The following is a 19,455-nucleotide window of genomic DNA, read 5'->3' as shown; positions in this document are numbered from 1 at the left end:
ATATCATATGCAAGTAAAATCTTACTGAACATAGTTCAAAAACAGTTGCAGCAGTATATTAACAAGAACTTCCAGAACTGCAAGCTGGGTTCAAAAGAGGATGTGGAATGAGAGATATCATTGCTGATATCAGAAGGACCTTGGCTAAAAGCAAAGAATACCAGAAGGATGTTTACTTATGTTTTATTGACTCTGCAAAAGCATTCAGTTGTTGTTGTTGTTGTTGTGTGCCTTCGAGTCAGACCCGACTCATAGCGACCCTTCCTTGGGTTGCTGAGGCATATCACTATGGAAGTAGATTGCCCAACCTTCCTTCTGAGGAGGGGCTGGTGGATTTGAACCACCAGCCTTCTGGTTAGCAGCCAAGTGCCTTAGGCACTATGCTACCAGAGCTCCTATTCAATTATGCGTATCATAACAAATTATTGGCAACATTGAGAAGAATGGAAATTCCAGGACACTTGATTGTGCTCATCAGGAACCTGTACATAGACCAGGAGGCTGTTGTTCAAACAGAACAAGGGGATACTGCATCGTTTAAAATCAGGAAGGGAGTGGTTGAGTGCTATACCCTTCTGCCATACTTATTCAATCTGTATGCTGAACAAATAATCCAGGAAGATGGAGTATATGAAGAAAAATATGGCATCAGGATTGGAGGAAGACTTACTAACAAGCTGCGATACACCGATGACACAACTTTGCTTGCTGAAAACAAGGATGACTTAATTCACTTACTGATGAAGATTAAAGACCTCAGTCTGCAACATCTCAACATAAAGAAAATGAAAATCCTCACAAGTGGACCAATAAGCAACATCACAATTAATGGAGAAAGAATGGTAGTTGTCAAATATTTCATATTACTTGGTTCCACAATCAACACCAATGGAAGCAAAAGTCAAAACATCAGACAACATATTGCACTGGGCAAACCTGTTGCAAAAGATCTCTTCAAAGTGCTGAAGAGCAAAGATGTCTCTTTGAGGACTAAGCTGCCCCTAACCAAAGCCATGGTATTTTCAATTGTCTCATATGCATGTGAGAGCTGGACAATAAGCAAGGAAGACTGAAGAAGAGTTGATGCTTTTGAGTCGTGGTACCGAAAGTACCACTGATGCCAAAATAAATAACAAAGCTGTCCCGGAAGAAGTGTAGCCAGAATGCTCCTTGGAAGCAAGAATGACCAGACTTCATCTGACCTATTTTGGTCATGTCGTCAGATAAGACCATTCCCTGAAGAAGGATATCATGCTTGGTAAAGTAGAGGGTCAACGAGAAAGGGTAATGTCCTCAATGAGATGGGTTGGCCCAGTGGCTGCAATGATAGGCTCACATATAGTAAGGATTGTGATGCTGGCACAGGACCGGGCAGTGCTTCCTTCTGTTGTGCACAGGGTTGCTATGAGTCAGAGCCAACTCGATGGCACCTGACAACAACAACAACAACAACAAACATTTGCAAATATGAGAACCGTTATGGAATACTATCAAGTGAGTGATATTGTAGAACAAACTACAGGGGAAGCTGAATAAAGGGAACAGAGGGCAACGAATGCAAAAGGTGAGGATAGGTCAGAATGGAATGCAAAGGATGGCAAGAGGAGAGAAAGGATGAGGATATTAAAAGAAATAATATCAGCCCTGCATGAGGGAAAGAGATCAGTCTAATGTAAAGATCTGAAGAAGAAATATTTTGAAAATGCTTTCTGCAGCCTGCCCCAGAGAAAACAGAAGGGAGGAAGCTGGATAAGAAGCTTTTTAACTAATCCAGTCTTTTGATAGTAACATATCACTAGGCAAATTACGGGCTGATTGTGAAATCAGCACAAAAATGTAAATTTTGATTTGACAGTGAAATTTGTGTAAACTCTAGAGAAGTAACATGTTCTATAAGTGCCATGTGGCTCTATGTAAATACTGTGGCTTAATACATTTGGTCAAAAGACAGGAGCTTCAGTCTACATGACCTCTTCATCAGTATTGCAAATAGTACTGACCCTCGAGTTTAAATCTAACAAGTGTTATGGAAAATGAATGCCTTGAATGTATACATAGGAGAAACTAGATTTTCCTAGAAAAATATTTATATGTTAGATCATAGATTTTTCCCAAAATGCATTGAGCATGATTTCAGACCAAAGCATTTGCATGGTTGCATATCTGCCTAAATATCCTAACACTCTTTGAGTTGCCAGACTTTCTATATATCAGAGCTGGAGATGGCCCTACAGGTCAGAGCAGTTCTCTTTGCCACCCCTGCACCTCACTAGCAATTTTTCCCAAAGATGAAACTGACTTGTAAAGATCATGAAGTGACCATTGAGACAATGTTGCCCCTAGAAGTCATCTTAGACTCTTTCAACTAAAACAGGCTAATTAACCATGAATTTGAGACCATCACTATGACGTGACAATCCTTGCATTTTCATTCCTTCATTCATCTCTGCTTCATTCAGGGACATACACCTTGCAAAAACTCACACCTTTCATGGTAGATCTGCAACTGATCATAAGGATGGTGCAAGAACAGGTAGCCTTCTGCTCATTTGTGCTTGTGGTCACCATGAGTCAGGAGCTGTCTCTGTAGGAGCTAACAATAAAAACTATCACAGATGTCAAAGATTCACAGAATACTTTAGTTATTTTGAAATAATTAATTTATATTGGGCTAAGGATAATTAATTATTAAAATTATTAATAAGTAATAAATACATAGAATATAATTTTTAAATTATTAATTATCCTATACTGGGGTATGGATACATGGGAAATAATCATTTGTGTTATCTGTAGTAAAATTGTATTTACTTTTTTTAATAGTTATGTAATTCTAGTTAGATATAGATAAAAGATATCGTTTGGCCTACACTATTGACTAGTAGCTGTCATTATAATTCTATGGAATAAAGGAGATTTGAAACTCTCTTTTTATTAGAACAAATTTTATTTCCTACATACTAAATGAGCTCTTTTATTCTCAATTAGACACAGATTTTTATAATACATCTTCCATGTAGGCCCATAAAAAGGAAAATATAAGCAAAATAAATTGGTAAAAGAATTCTCAAATTGACTTTCTGTAAACAACTTTGAGAGATATAACTGAAGTACAACAATGTGAAAATAATTAAAGTGTACAATTTGATTATATGTATATACATATACCTGTGAAACCATCACTATGATCATAGTGATGATATGAACACTATGACCAGGTGAATACACCCATCACCTCCCAAAGTCTTTTTATCCTCAATGCAATTCACTCTTTCCTTTGCCTCATCCCTAGTCATTTGTTGCTCAGCTTTATATCACTGTAGTTAGTTTGCGTTTTCCATAATTTTATGCAAGAAAAATCATTCAACATGAACATTTTATTTTCCTAGCTTCTTCCATTCATCATAATGAATTTGTTTGCATGTATCAGTAGTCTGTTCTCTTTTTTTTTGTTGAGCAGTATTTCATTGAAGGAGCTCTGGTAGTGCAATGGTTAATACATTTGGCTGCTAACCAAAAGGTTGGTAGTTCAAACCCACTAGCTGCTCAGCAGGAGAAAGATGAGAAAATCTGCTTCTGTGAAGATTTACAGCCTCAGGAACCCCCTGGAGGTCGCTACAAGTTGGAATCAACTCTATGGCAGTGAAGTTGGTTTTGGTTTGAGTATTTGACTGTGTGAAGAAACCAGTTTATCTATCTATTTTCTTGTTGTTAGACATACGGGTTTCCCTTTCTGGAATAAAATACCCGCTCTTCCACCTTTTTCTGCCCAGTGTCTTTGAGCTAATGAGTCTCTAGGATCCTTATTTGTCTCCTCTATAAAAAACAGGCTTAATGTCTATCTCATAGAGTTTTTATAAGGACTAAACCTGGCCACAATGCCTGGCACATAATAAATATTCAATAAATACTTTCTTTCTACTTTGTTATTCAGTTGCCTAATGGTATCAATTATGAAGTAATTCTTTTTTTGTACTTATTAAAATGCTTTCTCTCTTTTCTAAACATTTTAGTCCCTATCTAACTTAACCATTATAATGATGCTAATCCCATTGTCTGTCCAACAACATAGCAGTACCAATACAATTGGCTCTATAAAACATAATCCTTCTTCAGGCTTAGATTAGTTTCTTTAACTGACTGGTCACAATTTTGTAAACACATGTCCACTGGCAGCTATGGAATATTTCCATAGGTAAGATTTCTAGTCCCAGTCTAGATCATGTCTGCTTCTAGATTAGAAGCTGTGTTTGTATTACAAATGTACTATTTTTAAAGACTTGGATGATATATTCACTCAAGGAGCTCATGCAGACAAGCAGTTGAAAAATATTACAGATTGAGGGAGCATTCCCAGTTCACCCACTGATGCCACTACAGTTTAGTTCTATTTATTCCCAAATTATATTTTCCTCACTGCTGCTCCTTTAGAATTTTCCCACAATGTGCATGATATATTATGTTGTGGGATCTTTAGAAAACTTCATATTGTATGAATAAAATAAAATAAAATATTTCAAACTTGGAAAAAAAAATATTTTCCCACAACAAATTTCCCTGTCTAAATCAAACTTGTTGTATTAAAACAAACAAACTGCATATATTTCCTTTCTTCATATCCTTTATAAATATATGTCCAACTAAGCTATTAAATCAGCCTCTGTTGGCAGAAGGCAGTAGGCAAAGGACTTTTGATTCCACCCTGTGGATATGCTGAGTGGAGGTGGGGAACAGCACAGAGCACACTGCTGAGGAAGTTAGGACATGTTTGATAGACAATGGTATCTGTGTTGCTCTGATGCCAGTCTATTCTCTTAAATTTGATCTTATGCATATAGATTTTTATTCACCAAAAATGATGCTGTGTGTACAGGATTGGGGGATATAACAGATCAGTGGACCATAGGAGCTTCTTTGTGGTTTAGTAACTACTCAGATAATGAGTGTTCTGCCTACCAACTTTTGAAGTCTTCCGGTACGTATAGAACTAGCCACATAAGTAAAAAAAAAAAAAAAAAAAAAGCTACCAACAAGCAGTCTCTGGAACTTGAGAAATATTTTAATCATTCTTTCTTCAGGTGTCATAGACAAATTTAGCATAGTGATTACCTTGTTATTGATTGACTTCTACTTCATTTTTATATCTTAATAGTTAATGAACATGTGTTCTCTGTCAAAAGTTTTCCCATGCAAAAAAAATATATATTTGGAATAACATAGTATTTTTATGTTTTATCAGGATAATATCTTAATATGCAGAAATCTACGAATTCTGATACCTCTGTGGAACCACTGAGTTCCACCTGCCAAGGCACAGGCACTGTGCAAATGAGAATCAAAAATGCAAACAGCCACCACGACAGACTGAGCCAAAGCAAATCCATGATCCTCACTGATATTGGAAAGAGCACTGAACCCGTAAGTCAAACAACCAAGTTCTATATCATATAGAATTAAAAAAGAAGAAAACCTAATTAGCTTTGCTTTATTTGTTTTCCTAATGTGCATGAGAAAACCATTTTTGTATTGCATTTTTTGTTGTCTACTTATAGTCATAATAATATCCCCAGTTGTGAGAAGAGAACTGGGCTTAATCCAGAGCGATAAAGTGGATTTGGAGCTAGACTGAAAAGCACCTTTGACTCATTTTAAGGGCCTCCACTATCATGCTTCAGTGTCATAAAAATAATGAGGTTATGCTAGCATGTGGTGTTTGTACTTCCAAATACAGTACATCGCTTCAAAAAGCCAGAGGCTAAAATTAGCTCAGAATAAAGTAGGAAACAAAATCCTTAAAAAAATAAAAAAGAAAGAAAGAAAGAAAAGAAAAATCTCTTCCTTAAAATTTCCCAATAATATATGATACTGGGAATTAAGATTTTATTTGGATAGTCTTCAATGATGGAAGTGGTGTGGCTATTTAAGGCTTGGAGAGGAAGCCATTTTGTCTCGATAATGTGTAATTAGGAAGATTTGAAATAAAATAGTTAGAGATGAACTCTATTGCCAATTGTGTCCCTGCCCCTGCACGCATCCTGAGCCACTAAACACACTGATTGCAATGAGTCTCCTCTGGTTAATTTTCTTCCATAATGGTGGCAACTTGCAGCTGAGGCCATAGGATGTTACAAAATTATTTATGCAATGTTAGCCATTCTTTTGGACCCCAGATCTACTTTGTTTCTCACAGTGAGAGCAAGAGTGAGAAACAGGTTAGCTGGGGACAGGCTGCAAGTCCCAGGCACTCTGCAGAAACATGTGAGCTATTAATTGAGTGTTCTGTTAATATCATAGGGGCCTATGAAATATTCAGCTCCCTAACTGAGTTATTAAATGAGATAAACTTGCTGAGTAGCATGTTACCGATTATATTTATTCCCCACTTTTCACTCGAATTTCAACTGCAAAATTAACCCACAAGCAATCTCTGGAACTTGAGAAATATTTTAATCATTCTTTCTTCAGGTGTCATAGACAAATTTAACTTTAGGAAGCCAGTGATTATATACTGTGAGCGAGAAGTGCTTCCTTAGATAAGGTAACTAATGAGAGATTCATTTTCCCTTACTTACTTTCTAGTTTAAAAGTATTGTCTGCTGGGAGGCACAACACTGCCAGCCTGACTTTGCTTTTAAACCAGCTAAAATGTTCCTCAACTATGAACTTGAGACAGTGGTTAGAGTAAATTATTGGAATCTCTATAATGTATTATCAAGTAAGAACTGTACCTTTGAAAAAGTTTAAAAGTTAAGTATATTTAATGATGCCTAACATATTTTATTGGCTGTGTTTAACAAAAGGCACTATGCCGCAGTTGTTTTTGACAAGCATGAAAACATCACAGCATGAGACTGCAAAAGGAATTATGGAGAGAAATTACAAGTGATCCATCTCTCAATGAATTATCCACCTCAATAGCCCGCAGAACTCAGCTACCAATTAACACCTACTTTATTACATGTTGGGATGTACTTAATAACTTTCATGTGTTTATGCACTATTACCTTGACTGATGCCTCTTGTACAATTAGGCATAATTGGCATATCAATATGCAAAAGTTAAAAGGATTAACCCTCTTAAAACTAATGAGCATTTCTGTATCCAGCTGCTAAATGAGACAAAATTAGCATTTTTCACTTTTGGGCAGGATTTTATCATGCAGTTTCTCATTGTTGATATTACCTTGTTACATAACTTTAGTTTGGGGGGTTGTATCCTGGACTGTTAGAGAATAAGAGTTTTCCGAAGTTAAATTAGCTATAATTATCCCAGCTTTTGTTTCCGCATTCTTAGCCTGGGCAATATGTATTCCTCGATAAGGAACAAAAATAAAAGTTACTTTTCGTGATGTGTGCTCAGCCATAATTATATAAAAGGGGTATTTTAGTGAGGATATGTCATTTCACTGAGAAAACTTGGCTCCGAGATACTGTATTGAAAGCTTGCCATGCCACTAATTTTCTTTCTGTCTCAGTTCTTTTCATCTCTTTTTTCCATGCACAATTTTCTGACTAGATACTGACAGAATGTAAAGTATTTTGGCATATTTATTCAAACAAGCCTGTTAAAGTTTTCTACTGAAGCTAAACTAAGAATCTGATTTTTCAGAAGCTGAAGGGTGGGTGAGGTCAAAGGGAAAGACTTTAAACTTACAAGAAGTGGGAGGAGTTGTATATTAAGAATGTGTGCACATGTTCACATGTAGGTTTGTTGTAACAGACGCATATTTAATCTGCAGAAAAATTTAAGAGTACTTAGAGGCCACATATGCATATTACGCATGCTACTTAATATATATTAAATACATTATTACTTGTTCACTAGCATAACAGTTACATAGGTATAACATGGACTTACTAGAGATTGTAGTAACACAAGAATCTGATGATTACATTAAGAATGATCTAATTCCTTATAGGTCATTATAATATTCGTTAATCCATTACATGAATGACAACATGGTCTAGGGTCAATCAACAATCCAATTTTGTTATTAACTTTTGAATTCCATTCTTTTATTTTGCTTAATTTAAAATATTTTAATTTGACTGTGAACTCAGAGCATAATTTAAAATTATCCAATCTGTATCACGAGCCTATATTAATGGTATTTTAAATAGAAGAATACTTTGACATTCCATTATAAACATGTATCTCTGTACCTAAACTATGGACACACAATTTAATTTACTTGTTACATTAAAATTTTTGATCATTTAAGTGCCACAGGGAGATTATTTAGTAAGGCAAGTTTTAGTACTCTAATAGTATTTTATTGCTGGTGTGCACCATTTTCTCCAGGCATCAAATAATCATTTTTATTTGGTTAATAAGATCAAGACCTTCTAAAAATTCAAAAAGGCTACTTTGCTGTACGGGAAATATTGTAGAGGTGGGAAGTTTACATGTGGGAAGACATCGTTAGCAAGAAAATTGCTTATCTTCTAGAGAGAGCTGGAGACCTTTGCTTGGAAAGGATGGAACACTCTTTGGTCTCAGTGATTTGTTGTCTCATCCTGAGCACCAGAGTGAGATCTCTTAAAGGTGGCTGCTTATTTACCCGAATGTGCTAACTAGAGAAGCAGACGGCTTAGTGTGAATAAATGGGGCAAGTGAAGTGTGCCTCTTTAAAGGTTAAAAAGGCTAATGTGCAACCCAGCAAACAGCTAATGCAAAAGGTTTAATGTGGCTTTGATGTTATTTATAAGAAGGATGCTCTATCCTACTAGACAGTTTAGAATAGATATTAATGAAGAGTTTAAATAGCCCAAATCAGTAAACTGCAGACATAGGGTTTAGTAAGTGGGAGCTTTTGCGGCACTTAATGCTGATGTCTTAAGCAGCAACATGTATGAATATTCACTGTTTTCATCTTGTAAACCCTGCAGAAGTGCATTACTTCATTCATGATCATCATGAACAGGGACGTATCTTTTTATTGGTGTTCAGATAAAGACTTAGGTCAAGCCATTCCCAAACATTAGCATACAAGCCTGTTTTTTCTTCCATTAACAGACTCTGTTAGTTCATTTTTCTTTTTAATACATTATCAAGAGAAAGAGGAAACAATTTTCTTTTGTTTCTTACTTCTGTGATTATAGGATACTTGCCAAAGTTGTGGCTAGCCAAAAAGGCAGACATAAAAATTGCTGCTAAAAATATAAGCCTTCTGTTTAGCAGAGTTTTTGAGAAATATTGTGAGATTGCAGAGCTTGTCCATGTTTACTTCAAATCAAGCTTATAGTCAGGTTTGAGGCTTTGTTTGTATAAATTGTCCTGAAGTGGATCCTGATATTTAATTAAAATGACACTAAATCACATTGAATTGATAAGATTTGGCATCTCAAACAAAGGTAATTGCCCGTATTGGTTTTGTACAAAAATAGCGCTGCTTGGAAAATGTGCAGCCAACACAGACTGTCAACTCCATTTATAGATCAATATGTGAAAACCATTGATCAGGCAGGCATGTGTAACAGTAACACTTTGCATTTATTTGTTGTTTTTATACCACATTAAGGCTTACAGGATTATAAGCTTCCTAAATATTTTGACTTCCTCATAAATATATGATCTGTTGCATGTTAATTAAATGAGAGTCTGCAGCCATTTCTAAAATTGTTTTTAGTTTGATGATTTCCTTTTATTGCTGTGGATCATATGATCTGAAAATGGATTAGTTTCCTTCTGCATAAAGATTATTAAAGCTTAGTTGAATGTGTCCTATTTAGTGTAAGATGTGGTTGCCTTTTTTTGCTTTGAAAGATATAGATACAGACAATTATTTTCTGTTAGTGAGTGGCTGATCTTTTTTTTTTTTTTTTTTTTAAACTGGGCATCCTCCACACTCTGGGTAGAATTATTTCCTGACATATTTTGCACACCCTGTTGATAACGGGTCTTCTTGATTTCTTTTGATGGGATTTGTTTTCTTTCTTTTCTTTTCATCTAGCTCTGTAATACAGGCATCTGATCAAACATTATGCAGAAAATAAATTGATCATCTCAATTAAATTCTAGACACACAGAGCTATAATTTGAATTGTATTTTTCTGATTCAAGAACAAGCCTTATGAACTGTTCTTACACACTGCATTCCGCAGTTAAATCCTTCTTATCTCATCAATGTAAGGACAGTGTTTTGTTCCTAATCTTTATTGGACTATTGTGGATGACATTTGTGAGCCATTTTGGTTTATAAGGAAGAGCTGGAGGACAGTGGAGTGAGACTCTCTGTAGATTCAAGCCTCAGATATGACTATGCAATAATGTGTCTTCCACTGCAATTTTCTTTACCACTGAGAGGTCAATTTTGTTGAGAAATGTTTTTATATCCTCTATACACATTAGGAGTGCTGCTTTCAAGACAATACTTGGCTTCATACACAATATTAAAATGATAATAAAAGAAACAAGATTTCAGAAAACACACACACACACACACACAAAGGCGTAATATGAAATTCATGGGTTAGCTAAGGTAAATACGCTGATGTAGTTTGTGATCATGCTGTACAGCAGACAAAAAAGTTTACTACCTACTATTCTGAATTTAAACAATGTGCCCCGGGGGGGAAAGATGATTCAAAAAATCACCAGAGAGTTTGTTCCTTGTTCTTGTCATCCTATGTCATCTCATGCTGTGAAAATCTTTAACTCTGTTTACCAAGCACAAATTGAACTTGCCAAAGGTTCAGAAAGTTTACGACGCCAGGGTCAAGTCTCTGCTTCAAAGAATGATCCAGGCCTCTCAGATTCGCGTCTGTGGCTGTGTGTTTCCATTTTAACTTGAGCAGAGCTAAATTTGTTTATAATCTCCTACTGATTGAACATGGCGCTGAATGTACATGAGATACATTTTTTTAAAAGTTAGTCCTCTGATTACTAATTTGAATCCAAAACTCTAACCTTGTTAGCATCTGGACTTATTTCCATAATAACAACCCCTTCAGAACCTACAAAGTAATGAATAATTGACAACAAATGAAATGTTTTGATAGTTGTCGGCACAAAGCATGTTTAATGTTTTGTGTTGCTTCCTAGCTAATTATGTAGATGACACATTTGTCAGACCTTGACTGCCATTAGAAACGTGTTTCCAGAGGGGAGAAAAACAGGCTATTCATAGAGTAATTAACTAGAATGCTCAATGACCTGTGAGAGATTCAAATCGCTGCCAGTTCAGACATTGTTTTGTTACAGAAGCAGAGGGGTAATTAAAATTCCAAATTGCAGTCCTATGATGGAGCATTTGTTTGTTGACAGTATACTCTTACTCTAGTTTGTTAATTCTTTTTTAAATTGCTTCTAATCCATTTTATAGCTCTAGGAGTTCCGTCTTTGAATTTACTGACAACTAATATTATGGTAAATTTTTCTTCCATCAAGTACAGCTAAGCGCCTCACTGTTTCAAGGGAGCACAAGGTGGGTGGGATAAGAGATCTCCTTCCCTAATCTGACATACCAGGTTTTAGTGGGAACACCGCAAACTTGGAACATCTTGATAAATACGCTGCTCCCCATTCTGTACTAGGGGAAAATGTTCCAGCAGAAAGTAAGAGACAAAAATGAAAGCAACAGTCAACAATTAAATAGGGAGAGGAAACCTAATCCTCCAACAAGAAATGATTGATGAAGATATTCTGTCACTGAGAAGGAAGAGAAAGAAGTTAGATCTAGGATGATCTGGGGAAAGGTGTTGAGTTCAAGGCAGAACACTCAACAGTCTGTAAGACATCGCACACCACTGACACAAAGAAGGGCAGGTTTCACAGCAGTACCTTCCATCCCAGGTCAATAAAGAACCACATGGGTGTTAACGGATAACATCCATGAAATTTGTCAAGCAAATATTGGGAGAGTTTACAAATCTAGAGGGCTAAAAGAGTCTACAGATTTCTGCTCAAGTGAAATATTTATTTAGGTTGCTGAAAGTGAGAATATAGTTTTATTAAAAAGATCTGACAGAAGTCACAGGGTGTTTGATGCCGGCGAGCTGACAGCGGCATCCAGTGAGCTCTGATTATCCCGAAGTCACTGTCAGCTAGGATTGATTTTCACTGTCTCCGTTTATGTAACGGTTCCTGTAATACAGCTGACCCCGAATCACGTTACCTTGTCATTTCTCTGCATGGATCAAGAAGAGATGAGCTGAAAATAGCTAGACACTGACCTTGAACTTGCCAGAAAAGTGAGAGGTGATAGTGGGTTTTTTCTGTAGTTCATGTACAAAGATTAAGGAAAACTGTTCCTCTGTTGAGTTCACGGCAGCAGCACAAGGGGGCAGAGCAGTACTGGAGATGACAGGTAAAACAGAATCTGCTCCTGCAAGCACAGACTCTGAAATACCCAGTTAAAACGAGAGGGCTCATTTTCACATCTTAGTGTAGACATAAAGGAGAATTATGGATAAATCAAAATCTCAGGTCCCCTGATGTTCATCATCAGTAATCTAAGAGTATACATTCTAATTAAAAAAGGTTACCTAATACTCTGTGTGGCAGCAACTATGCTTTTCAACTAAATTACTTGCAGCATCTCCTATTTAATTCATATAATGCTGTTCATCCTTAAAATAACTTTGGAGCTGTAGTGTATATTATTAAGAGAATTTTATAGCAAACTCCCAAGGTGTATCCTTTTAGCTACACTTGTATCAGAAGTTGAGAACTCTCTTTTTTACACTTATTAAGTATAAAAACTCAAAAAAAGTTAGAAATGGAGAGTGTGATCTGGGATGTGTACTCACAAATAGGAAAACTGCCCTCTAGAATGTGGCTTTTGCCATTTGGCTTACATCTGTGTATGTTGTTGTTGTTGTTATGTGCCGTCGAGTCGGACCTGACTCATAGTGACCCCTCCTTGGGTTTCCAAGGCAGTATCACTACAGAAGTAGATTGCCCCATCTTCCTTCCGAGGAGTGGCTGGTGGGTTTGAACCACCAGCTTTCTGGTTAGCAGTCAAGTGCCTTAGCCACTATGCTACCAGAGCTCCCACATTTGTCTATAGCTTGTATATTTTCCAATTTTAATGTCTTGCTCAATTTTCAAAAATGTCCTTTAATGCATCCGTCTCATACCCATGGTTATTCTTAATCACAAGATATTGAATATTGTCCTTTGCTTGCTACCACTTAGTTAAGCTAACTTCATTGTTGTACCGATGATGAATGTTTCTCATAATTGGCACTCTGTCCACACTCAAAGAACCTGCCAAGTGAAGCAGAGAATTGAAGCAGGTTGAGAAACAGAAGAACAATGACATTTACTCTATCCCCTATGTTGTAAATGCTTTATGTGATGGCACAATGGCATCTTTGCATGTGGGAGGGCACAACAGCATTTTTGCTTCCCCTACAGTAACCAGCTCCTGTCTTAATTGCATGTAGTAGATTCTTTCTCTCTCTTCCAGTCTCTTCCTCTTTCCTTCTCTCTCCCTCCATCCAGCTCCTCATCCTCGCTCTATAAATTCATATATATTTGAACTTAATTTTATATTCCAGGGAAAATGTGTGTGTGTGTATATATATAGTGGTTTATCAAAATTGCCTCAATACCTCTGTTGCCTCAATTCAGCATAAATTGACAATGTTAAGATAAGAGAAATGAGTTCTAATATGATTCAAATTCTAATATGATTCTAATATGATTCAAGGGTGGAATAAACAAGTAAACAGGGTATCATTTTACAGCCAAGAATGAGGCTGAAAAGATTCAGAATACCTGAGTCATCCCACAAGTCGAAAGTAACTACTTTTGGGCCAAGGCAGAAGAAGACGGCTTTGTGCATTAAGCATGAGGCCTCTGACTTAGAGGTATTGGTGTTTGGCAAGAGTACTGGCAGTGGTGGATTTATAGTTACAAAAATTGTGTGTCTAAAACATATGTCTCTGAAGGCAATCCTGAGAAACAGTTGCATTCCTTTTAGTCTTACGCTCTACTTTGCATTCCTGCTCCTCGAAGTGTGAGAAAACCTTTAGCTTGCCCTTTTCTAGGTGGAAGAAAACCAGTTCCTAAATGGTTGATTAGCCTCTGCTCCCGAGGTCAAGGCAGACGTAAAGGTGTTGGCTGCTAAAACACTTCCCCAGAGTATTTGTTTTTCTGTTTTTGTTCTTTTTTTCCTTTCCTTCAATTGGTAAGTTTTAATAAGGGACTCCAGTTCCTAATGTGTTCAGATTCAGTTTATTGTTACCATCTGTTTAATTATCCTCTCAGGTTTGTTTTGGGAGGCATGAAAGTATTTTATCCAGTCTTTGAATCCCTGTGTTCCTAAAGAGATGTGGGTAAACTACACGTCAGTTTTCAAAGAGCATATTAAAAACTGATAAGCAGCTCCATCTCCAAATAATAATATATAAGGAAAAGGCATTATTTTTTGCACTGATGTGTGTTGTATCAGAAGGAATATTGGGCAACCTACTTCCGTAGTGACACTACCTTGGAAACCCAAGAAGGAGTCGCTATGAGTCAGCTCCGACTCCATGGCACTGTGTTTGAGTTTTTCTTTTCCTTTTTTTTTTGGTGTTGCAAGTAATTAGCAAATATACAACCATGAATCTGTCCCAAAAATAATGCTTTCTTCTCTATAAGTAACCTCACAAATGTCTCCTTTGAGGTGATAGATTTTAAAATTTCTAATCACTTCCAATGTAATGGCAATAAGGTTATTGGAGGAGAGTCACAGGATTGAGTTGTAGTAGGATATGGATGTTAGGTATTAAGAGGTTATCAGTCAAATGCCTTCTGCACTATGCTACCAGAGCTCCCAAGCAGGTTTAAGGATATGCCAAAGAAAAAAATGAAAACAGAATCTTTGATGGAAGATAGAGAACTTCAGAGAGATTTCAGGGCTACCTTATTCTAGCTTTCTTCTTTCTCCTTCACTCCTCATCCTCCTTCTTCTTCTTCATCTTATTTCATTTAATTCTTTTTTTTAAAAAAGAAGCGCCAGCCTGTTTCTGGTAGTCACCATAGGCAACCTTACATATTTTATATATTTGCATGCACAAGTGTCTTTGATTATAAAAGTACTTCCTGTCATAGACATCTCATTAATTTATGCTCAACTTGTTTATATACCAGCATGTTGATGAAATAAAAAATAATATAAAATGAAACAAAAGCAAATATGAGAGTTTAATATTAACATGTTTAGAGGTCTGACAGAAAGTTCAGAGGTCTGTCTGAAATAGACAGAATAAATCAGACATTTTAACTTTCTAAATCAAAGGAGGTAACTAACTACTAATGTCTTATTTTTATTATCTCTTAGGAGGTCATTTCAATTAATGAAAATGTTTCCTGGGTTTCAGGATGATACTAAATTGAGAATGTGGTTGAAAATAATAGTCATGCTTTTTATGCAAGTGCCCTTCCACAGTACAATAAACACAAGTGATTAACATACTCATTTGTTTTAATCCCTTCATAAAGAAACCAGTGCTGTTTTTCCTTCATGTTTTTACATTATCTCTATGGAAAAAGAGGAACAGTGATGACACCCAACTTTCCTTGACTACTTTTGGGCACCAGACCTGCTTTCTTTCCCACAGGGCAAAAGAAAGCTGAATTCCTCACATTTCCAATGCGAAGGGACATGTGTCTCCTTGCATTGAATTGTCTTAGATCATATCATGTAGCACAAAGTGACCCAATATAGGAAGATAGGAAACAAAGTGACAGTTTTGTTTGCTCTAATACAAACTCCAGCATGAAAACATAGGGGCAAATCTGCATGGCTCATTGCCAGATCATGCAATGAATTCAGGCATATTTTAAAACGAGTAGTGAAACGTTAATGAACAAATAAGCATACTTCAGGTAAGGCAAATCAAGTAGAACTACCACTGTTTTTAAAATCCATAAGAAAGTGAATCTGGCTGATACTTGATAATACATCACACGCTGTGGTCTTACCTATTGATCATAGCCTGACAATGGATAACCTTTCATGGCAACTTCCTCTTTTACCATGAATTATTGACAGAGCTAATGCCAATAGCACAAGATGAAATAGACAGGAAACAAGTTTACATTCCTGTATTTGCTATCCTTAACCTCCATGCTTTTAATATCATACTAGAAATACATAAATAAACAAAAAAGAAAGAAAATATCTTCCTGTCTTGAAAATACTGAATTAGCATTTACTTTCACTAAGATTATTAATGTGACATTTTTATAATTCTCATCTGTAAATCCATGTGGGATCTAATGCTACATATTAAAGGGAACTTTATTACTATTACTTTCACCCTAATGTCTTGTAGGGAGCTCTGGTAGCATAGTGCCTAAGGCGCTTGACTGCTAACCAGAAGGCTGGCGGTTCAAACCCACCAGCCACTCCTCGGAAGGAAGGTTGGGCAATCCTACTTCCGTAGTGATACTGCCTCGGAAACCCAAGGAGGGGTCGCGATGAGCCGACTCGACGGCACATAACAACAACAACAACAACAATGTCTTGTAGGCCTATTGGTTCATGTTGTTGTTGTTGTTGTTGTTGTTGTTAAGTGGCATTGAGTCGTCTCCAACTCATAGCAACCGTATGTACAGCACAATGAAACACTGCCCGGTCCTGTGCCAGCCCCACGATCTTTGCTATACTTGAGCCCATCATTGTACCCACTGTGTCAATCCATGTTGTTGAGGGCCTTCTACTTTTTTGTTGAACCCCCACTTTACCAAGCATTATATCCTCCAGGGAATGGGCCCTGCTTATAACATGACCAAAATAGGTGAGGTGAAGTCTGGCCGTTTCTCACATCCAAAGAGCATTCTGACTGCACTTCCTCCTTTATTAGTTTATAGTTCCTAGTAAATTTTATTTTAATAGTGCATCTTGTTGTCCCCTTTATTAGTATTGCCCCACTTGTGGAGTGCTCACCATCTCAACCCTACCGTTTTTCATGTCCCTCTAAGTGTCTCTAAAGTGAAAATGATCTAATCTACAAACCTACCAAAGTGGTTCCTATCAGTGTTATTCTTGTCTACTTAAGAGGAACAGGCAAACATTGTCCTTAAAGCACATTATTGGGCCCTGGTACTGATGTATACTCTCACTAAAACAAAAATGATAATACCAGACATGAAGAAAACATCAGAAACAGAGTCTCAGCTCACAATGAGTTAACGTAAGGCTTACTCCATCCATTCAATTTAGAAAAAAAAAAAAAAAGGAAAGAGAAAGGGAAAACAATTTTTGGAAAAATAATTTATTCGTATTTTATAGACCCGTTGTTGGGTGCCATCGAGCTGATTATGATTTACAGTGAACCCATGTAACACAGTAGCACTGCACGATAGGGTTTTCTTTGCTGTAATCTTTATAGAAGCAGATCACCGGCTCTCTAGAGGAGCCACTGGGTGGGTTCAAACTACCAACATTTCGGTTAGCAGTAGAGCTTTACAATTTGTGCCATCAGTGTTCTTTTGCATAGAGCCAGAATACAGTAACAACCAGGTATTGAAATCAACCAGTCACTTAACAAGGTTAAAGATTTCGCTCTGCCTAAGGCAAGATATTTCTTACATCATTCTGATTACTTGATCACACACAAAATATGCTCTATTGACGTCTTACAATCTTACAATTTCTATTTCTCTCATGTGTGGACAATTGGACAGAAGCCTTGATATGAAAATGGACAAAGAAATTCAAATCAGATTCAGGATGCATTAAAAATAATTAGTTGTTGTTTTTACAATGTAATTCTGAGCATTTCTCCGTGCACACTGCCCTCTCTAACCCCCTCCTACCTGACCGATTAACTAAAACCTATCTTGGAAGACCAGTGCTTTCCGACATCACCAGGGTGTGTCTAGAGCTCTGATAGTCTTCCTTTCACCTGGGCTCATGGATCTGTTCAGCGAGGTTTTCCCCGTTAAAGTCGATATTGACCCCATGTACACTGTTTGCATGCTGTAGTGAGGCTAGGCTAATGGGTTCTAAAGCAGGAGTTACAAACAAATGGCTGGGCTACTTACTTAAATTGATCCACTGATGTTTTTGTTTGGCTGGCATGATGTTTTTAAAATTTTGAATTTTGAAGACCTTTAATTTGAAGTGTATTTTCTTCACGAATTTATGTTTCCTGCTTGGTCCTGAAAGCATTTGAGCTTATAATCTCTTAAAGTTGTTCACTGACTAACTGTTCAGACACAAGGGCATAACGCAGCAAGTCAGAAGAGGACAATTGTTAGTTATAAATTCAGAAATGTTGTTCCTATCACATTTCACTGAGAGTGTCAAAACAGACTTTATTATACAGCTAAATATGAATTTCTTATACGGATTTTCTCATTTAGATTTAGTTTCAAGTTTGGACTCTTATATTATTATAAATTAACAAACATTTGCTGCCTTTGAACAACACTAAAAAACAACTGTGATTGTGTATGAAAATGGCAACCTCCTGTCACCAAGTCATAAATATTATTCTGTTTATTCTGGGGTATCCATGATGTAAGTTATGTGGAGTTTGTGAAATATTTCTGAAAACTTGATAAGAAGTTACTCTCTGCTTAAGTAAAGTTGTAGACTTCTAAGTCTTATGAAAAAGAACCACATTAGGCCCTGAAAAAAGAGAAACGATGCTTTCTATCAGTTCACATTATTACACAAAACTTACATCAAATTAGACTTAAATAATCATCTAATTAATATTTACTTGACATTCTTATTAATTCAACCTAACTTGAAGACTTTTAAACTTTGCCAGAATTTGCATTTCCTCTTCCACTGACATGCAACACGCCATAATAAGCAAAGCACACACACACACACACACACACACTACCGTACAAAAACATCCTCCTCTCAGGCTTCTCATAGATTCTTTTCTGGAACATCTTTGCCAAGTTAGATGTTGTGTTTCTCTATGTAAAGAGAATAGCTTGACATGAAGAATAAAAACCTACTTAGAAACAAATATTAAAGGAATCTCAGAGATCACTGGACTTGCAACTTGCATTTTGAATTTGACCCAAAGATGTGTTTTACTTGATCTAGACCATGTTTATTTCTTCTTCTTTTTGAAACCCAGTGATATTTTAGCACTGTAATCTTTCACATAAAAATCTGCACTTGTGACCTCTCTCATCAAACCAGAAAATCTGGCAACACTCCTAAAACAAGCAATAATCAGATGAAGTAAAGTAGCCATTGCCCCATCAGGATAGCAAAGTACTGTCTACTTCTCAACAGTTCCAAGCAGACCAACTTCAATGGTTTAATGTTACCTACCTGACATTGGAGATGGCAATGCTTGCTTTAGGGACATCTAAAACGGTCTTCTTTAATGAAACTGGGAACCATAAAAAGCTAAGTTACAAAGATAGCTCCAAAACTCATATCTCCTTTTATCCAACAGCATATCAAGAAAATCATTCATCATGACCAAGTGGGGTTCATACCAGGTATGCAGGGATGGTTCAACATTAGAAAAACAATCAATGTA

General features: G+C 36.6%; 1 protein-coding gene across 1 annotated transcript in view; it reads left to right on the top strand.

The window, feature by feature from the left end:
* Positions 1–5,253: 5,253 nt before the first annotated feature.
* ARHGAP15 (Rho GTPase activating protein 15) overlaps positions 5,254–19,455 on the top strand; it is an 898,999-nt gene continuing 884,797 nt past the window's right edge. Inside the window, exon 1 of the mRNA XM_007934953.2 lies at positions 5,254–5,418. Within this exon, the coding sequence (XP_007933144.1) occupies positions 5,254–5,418 (165 nt within the window). The remainder of the gene's footprint in view (positions 5,419–19,455) is intronic.

This window comes from Orycteropus afer, unplaced genomic scaffold, assembly GCF_000298275.1.
Source record: "Orycteropus afer afer isolate SDZICR_OR568_19922 unplaced genomic scaffold, OryAfe1.0 scaffold00023, whole genome shotgun sequence".
Lineage (NCBI taxonomy): Eukaryota > Metazoa > Chordata > Mammalia > Tubulidentata > Orycteropodidae > Orycteropus > Orycteropus afer.
This window is presented reverse-complemented; position numbering and strand designations above follow the sequence as displayed.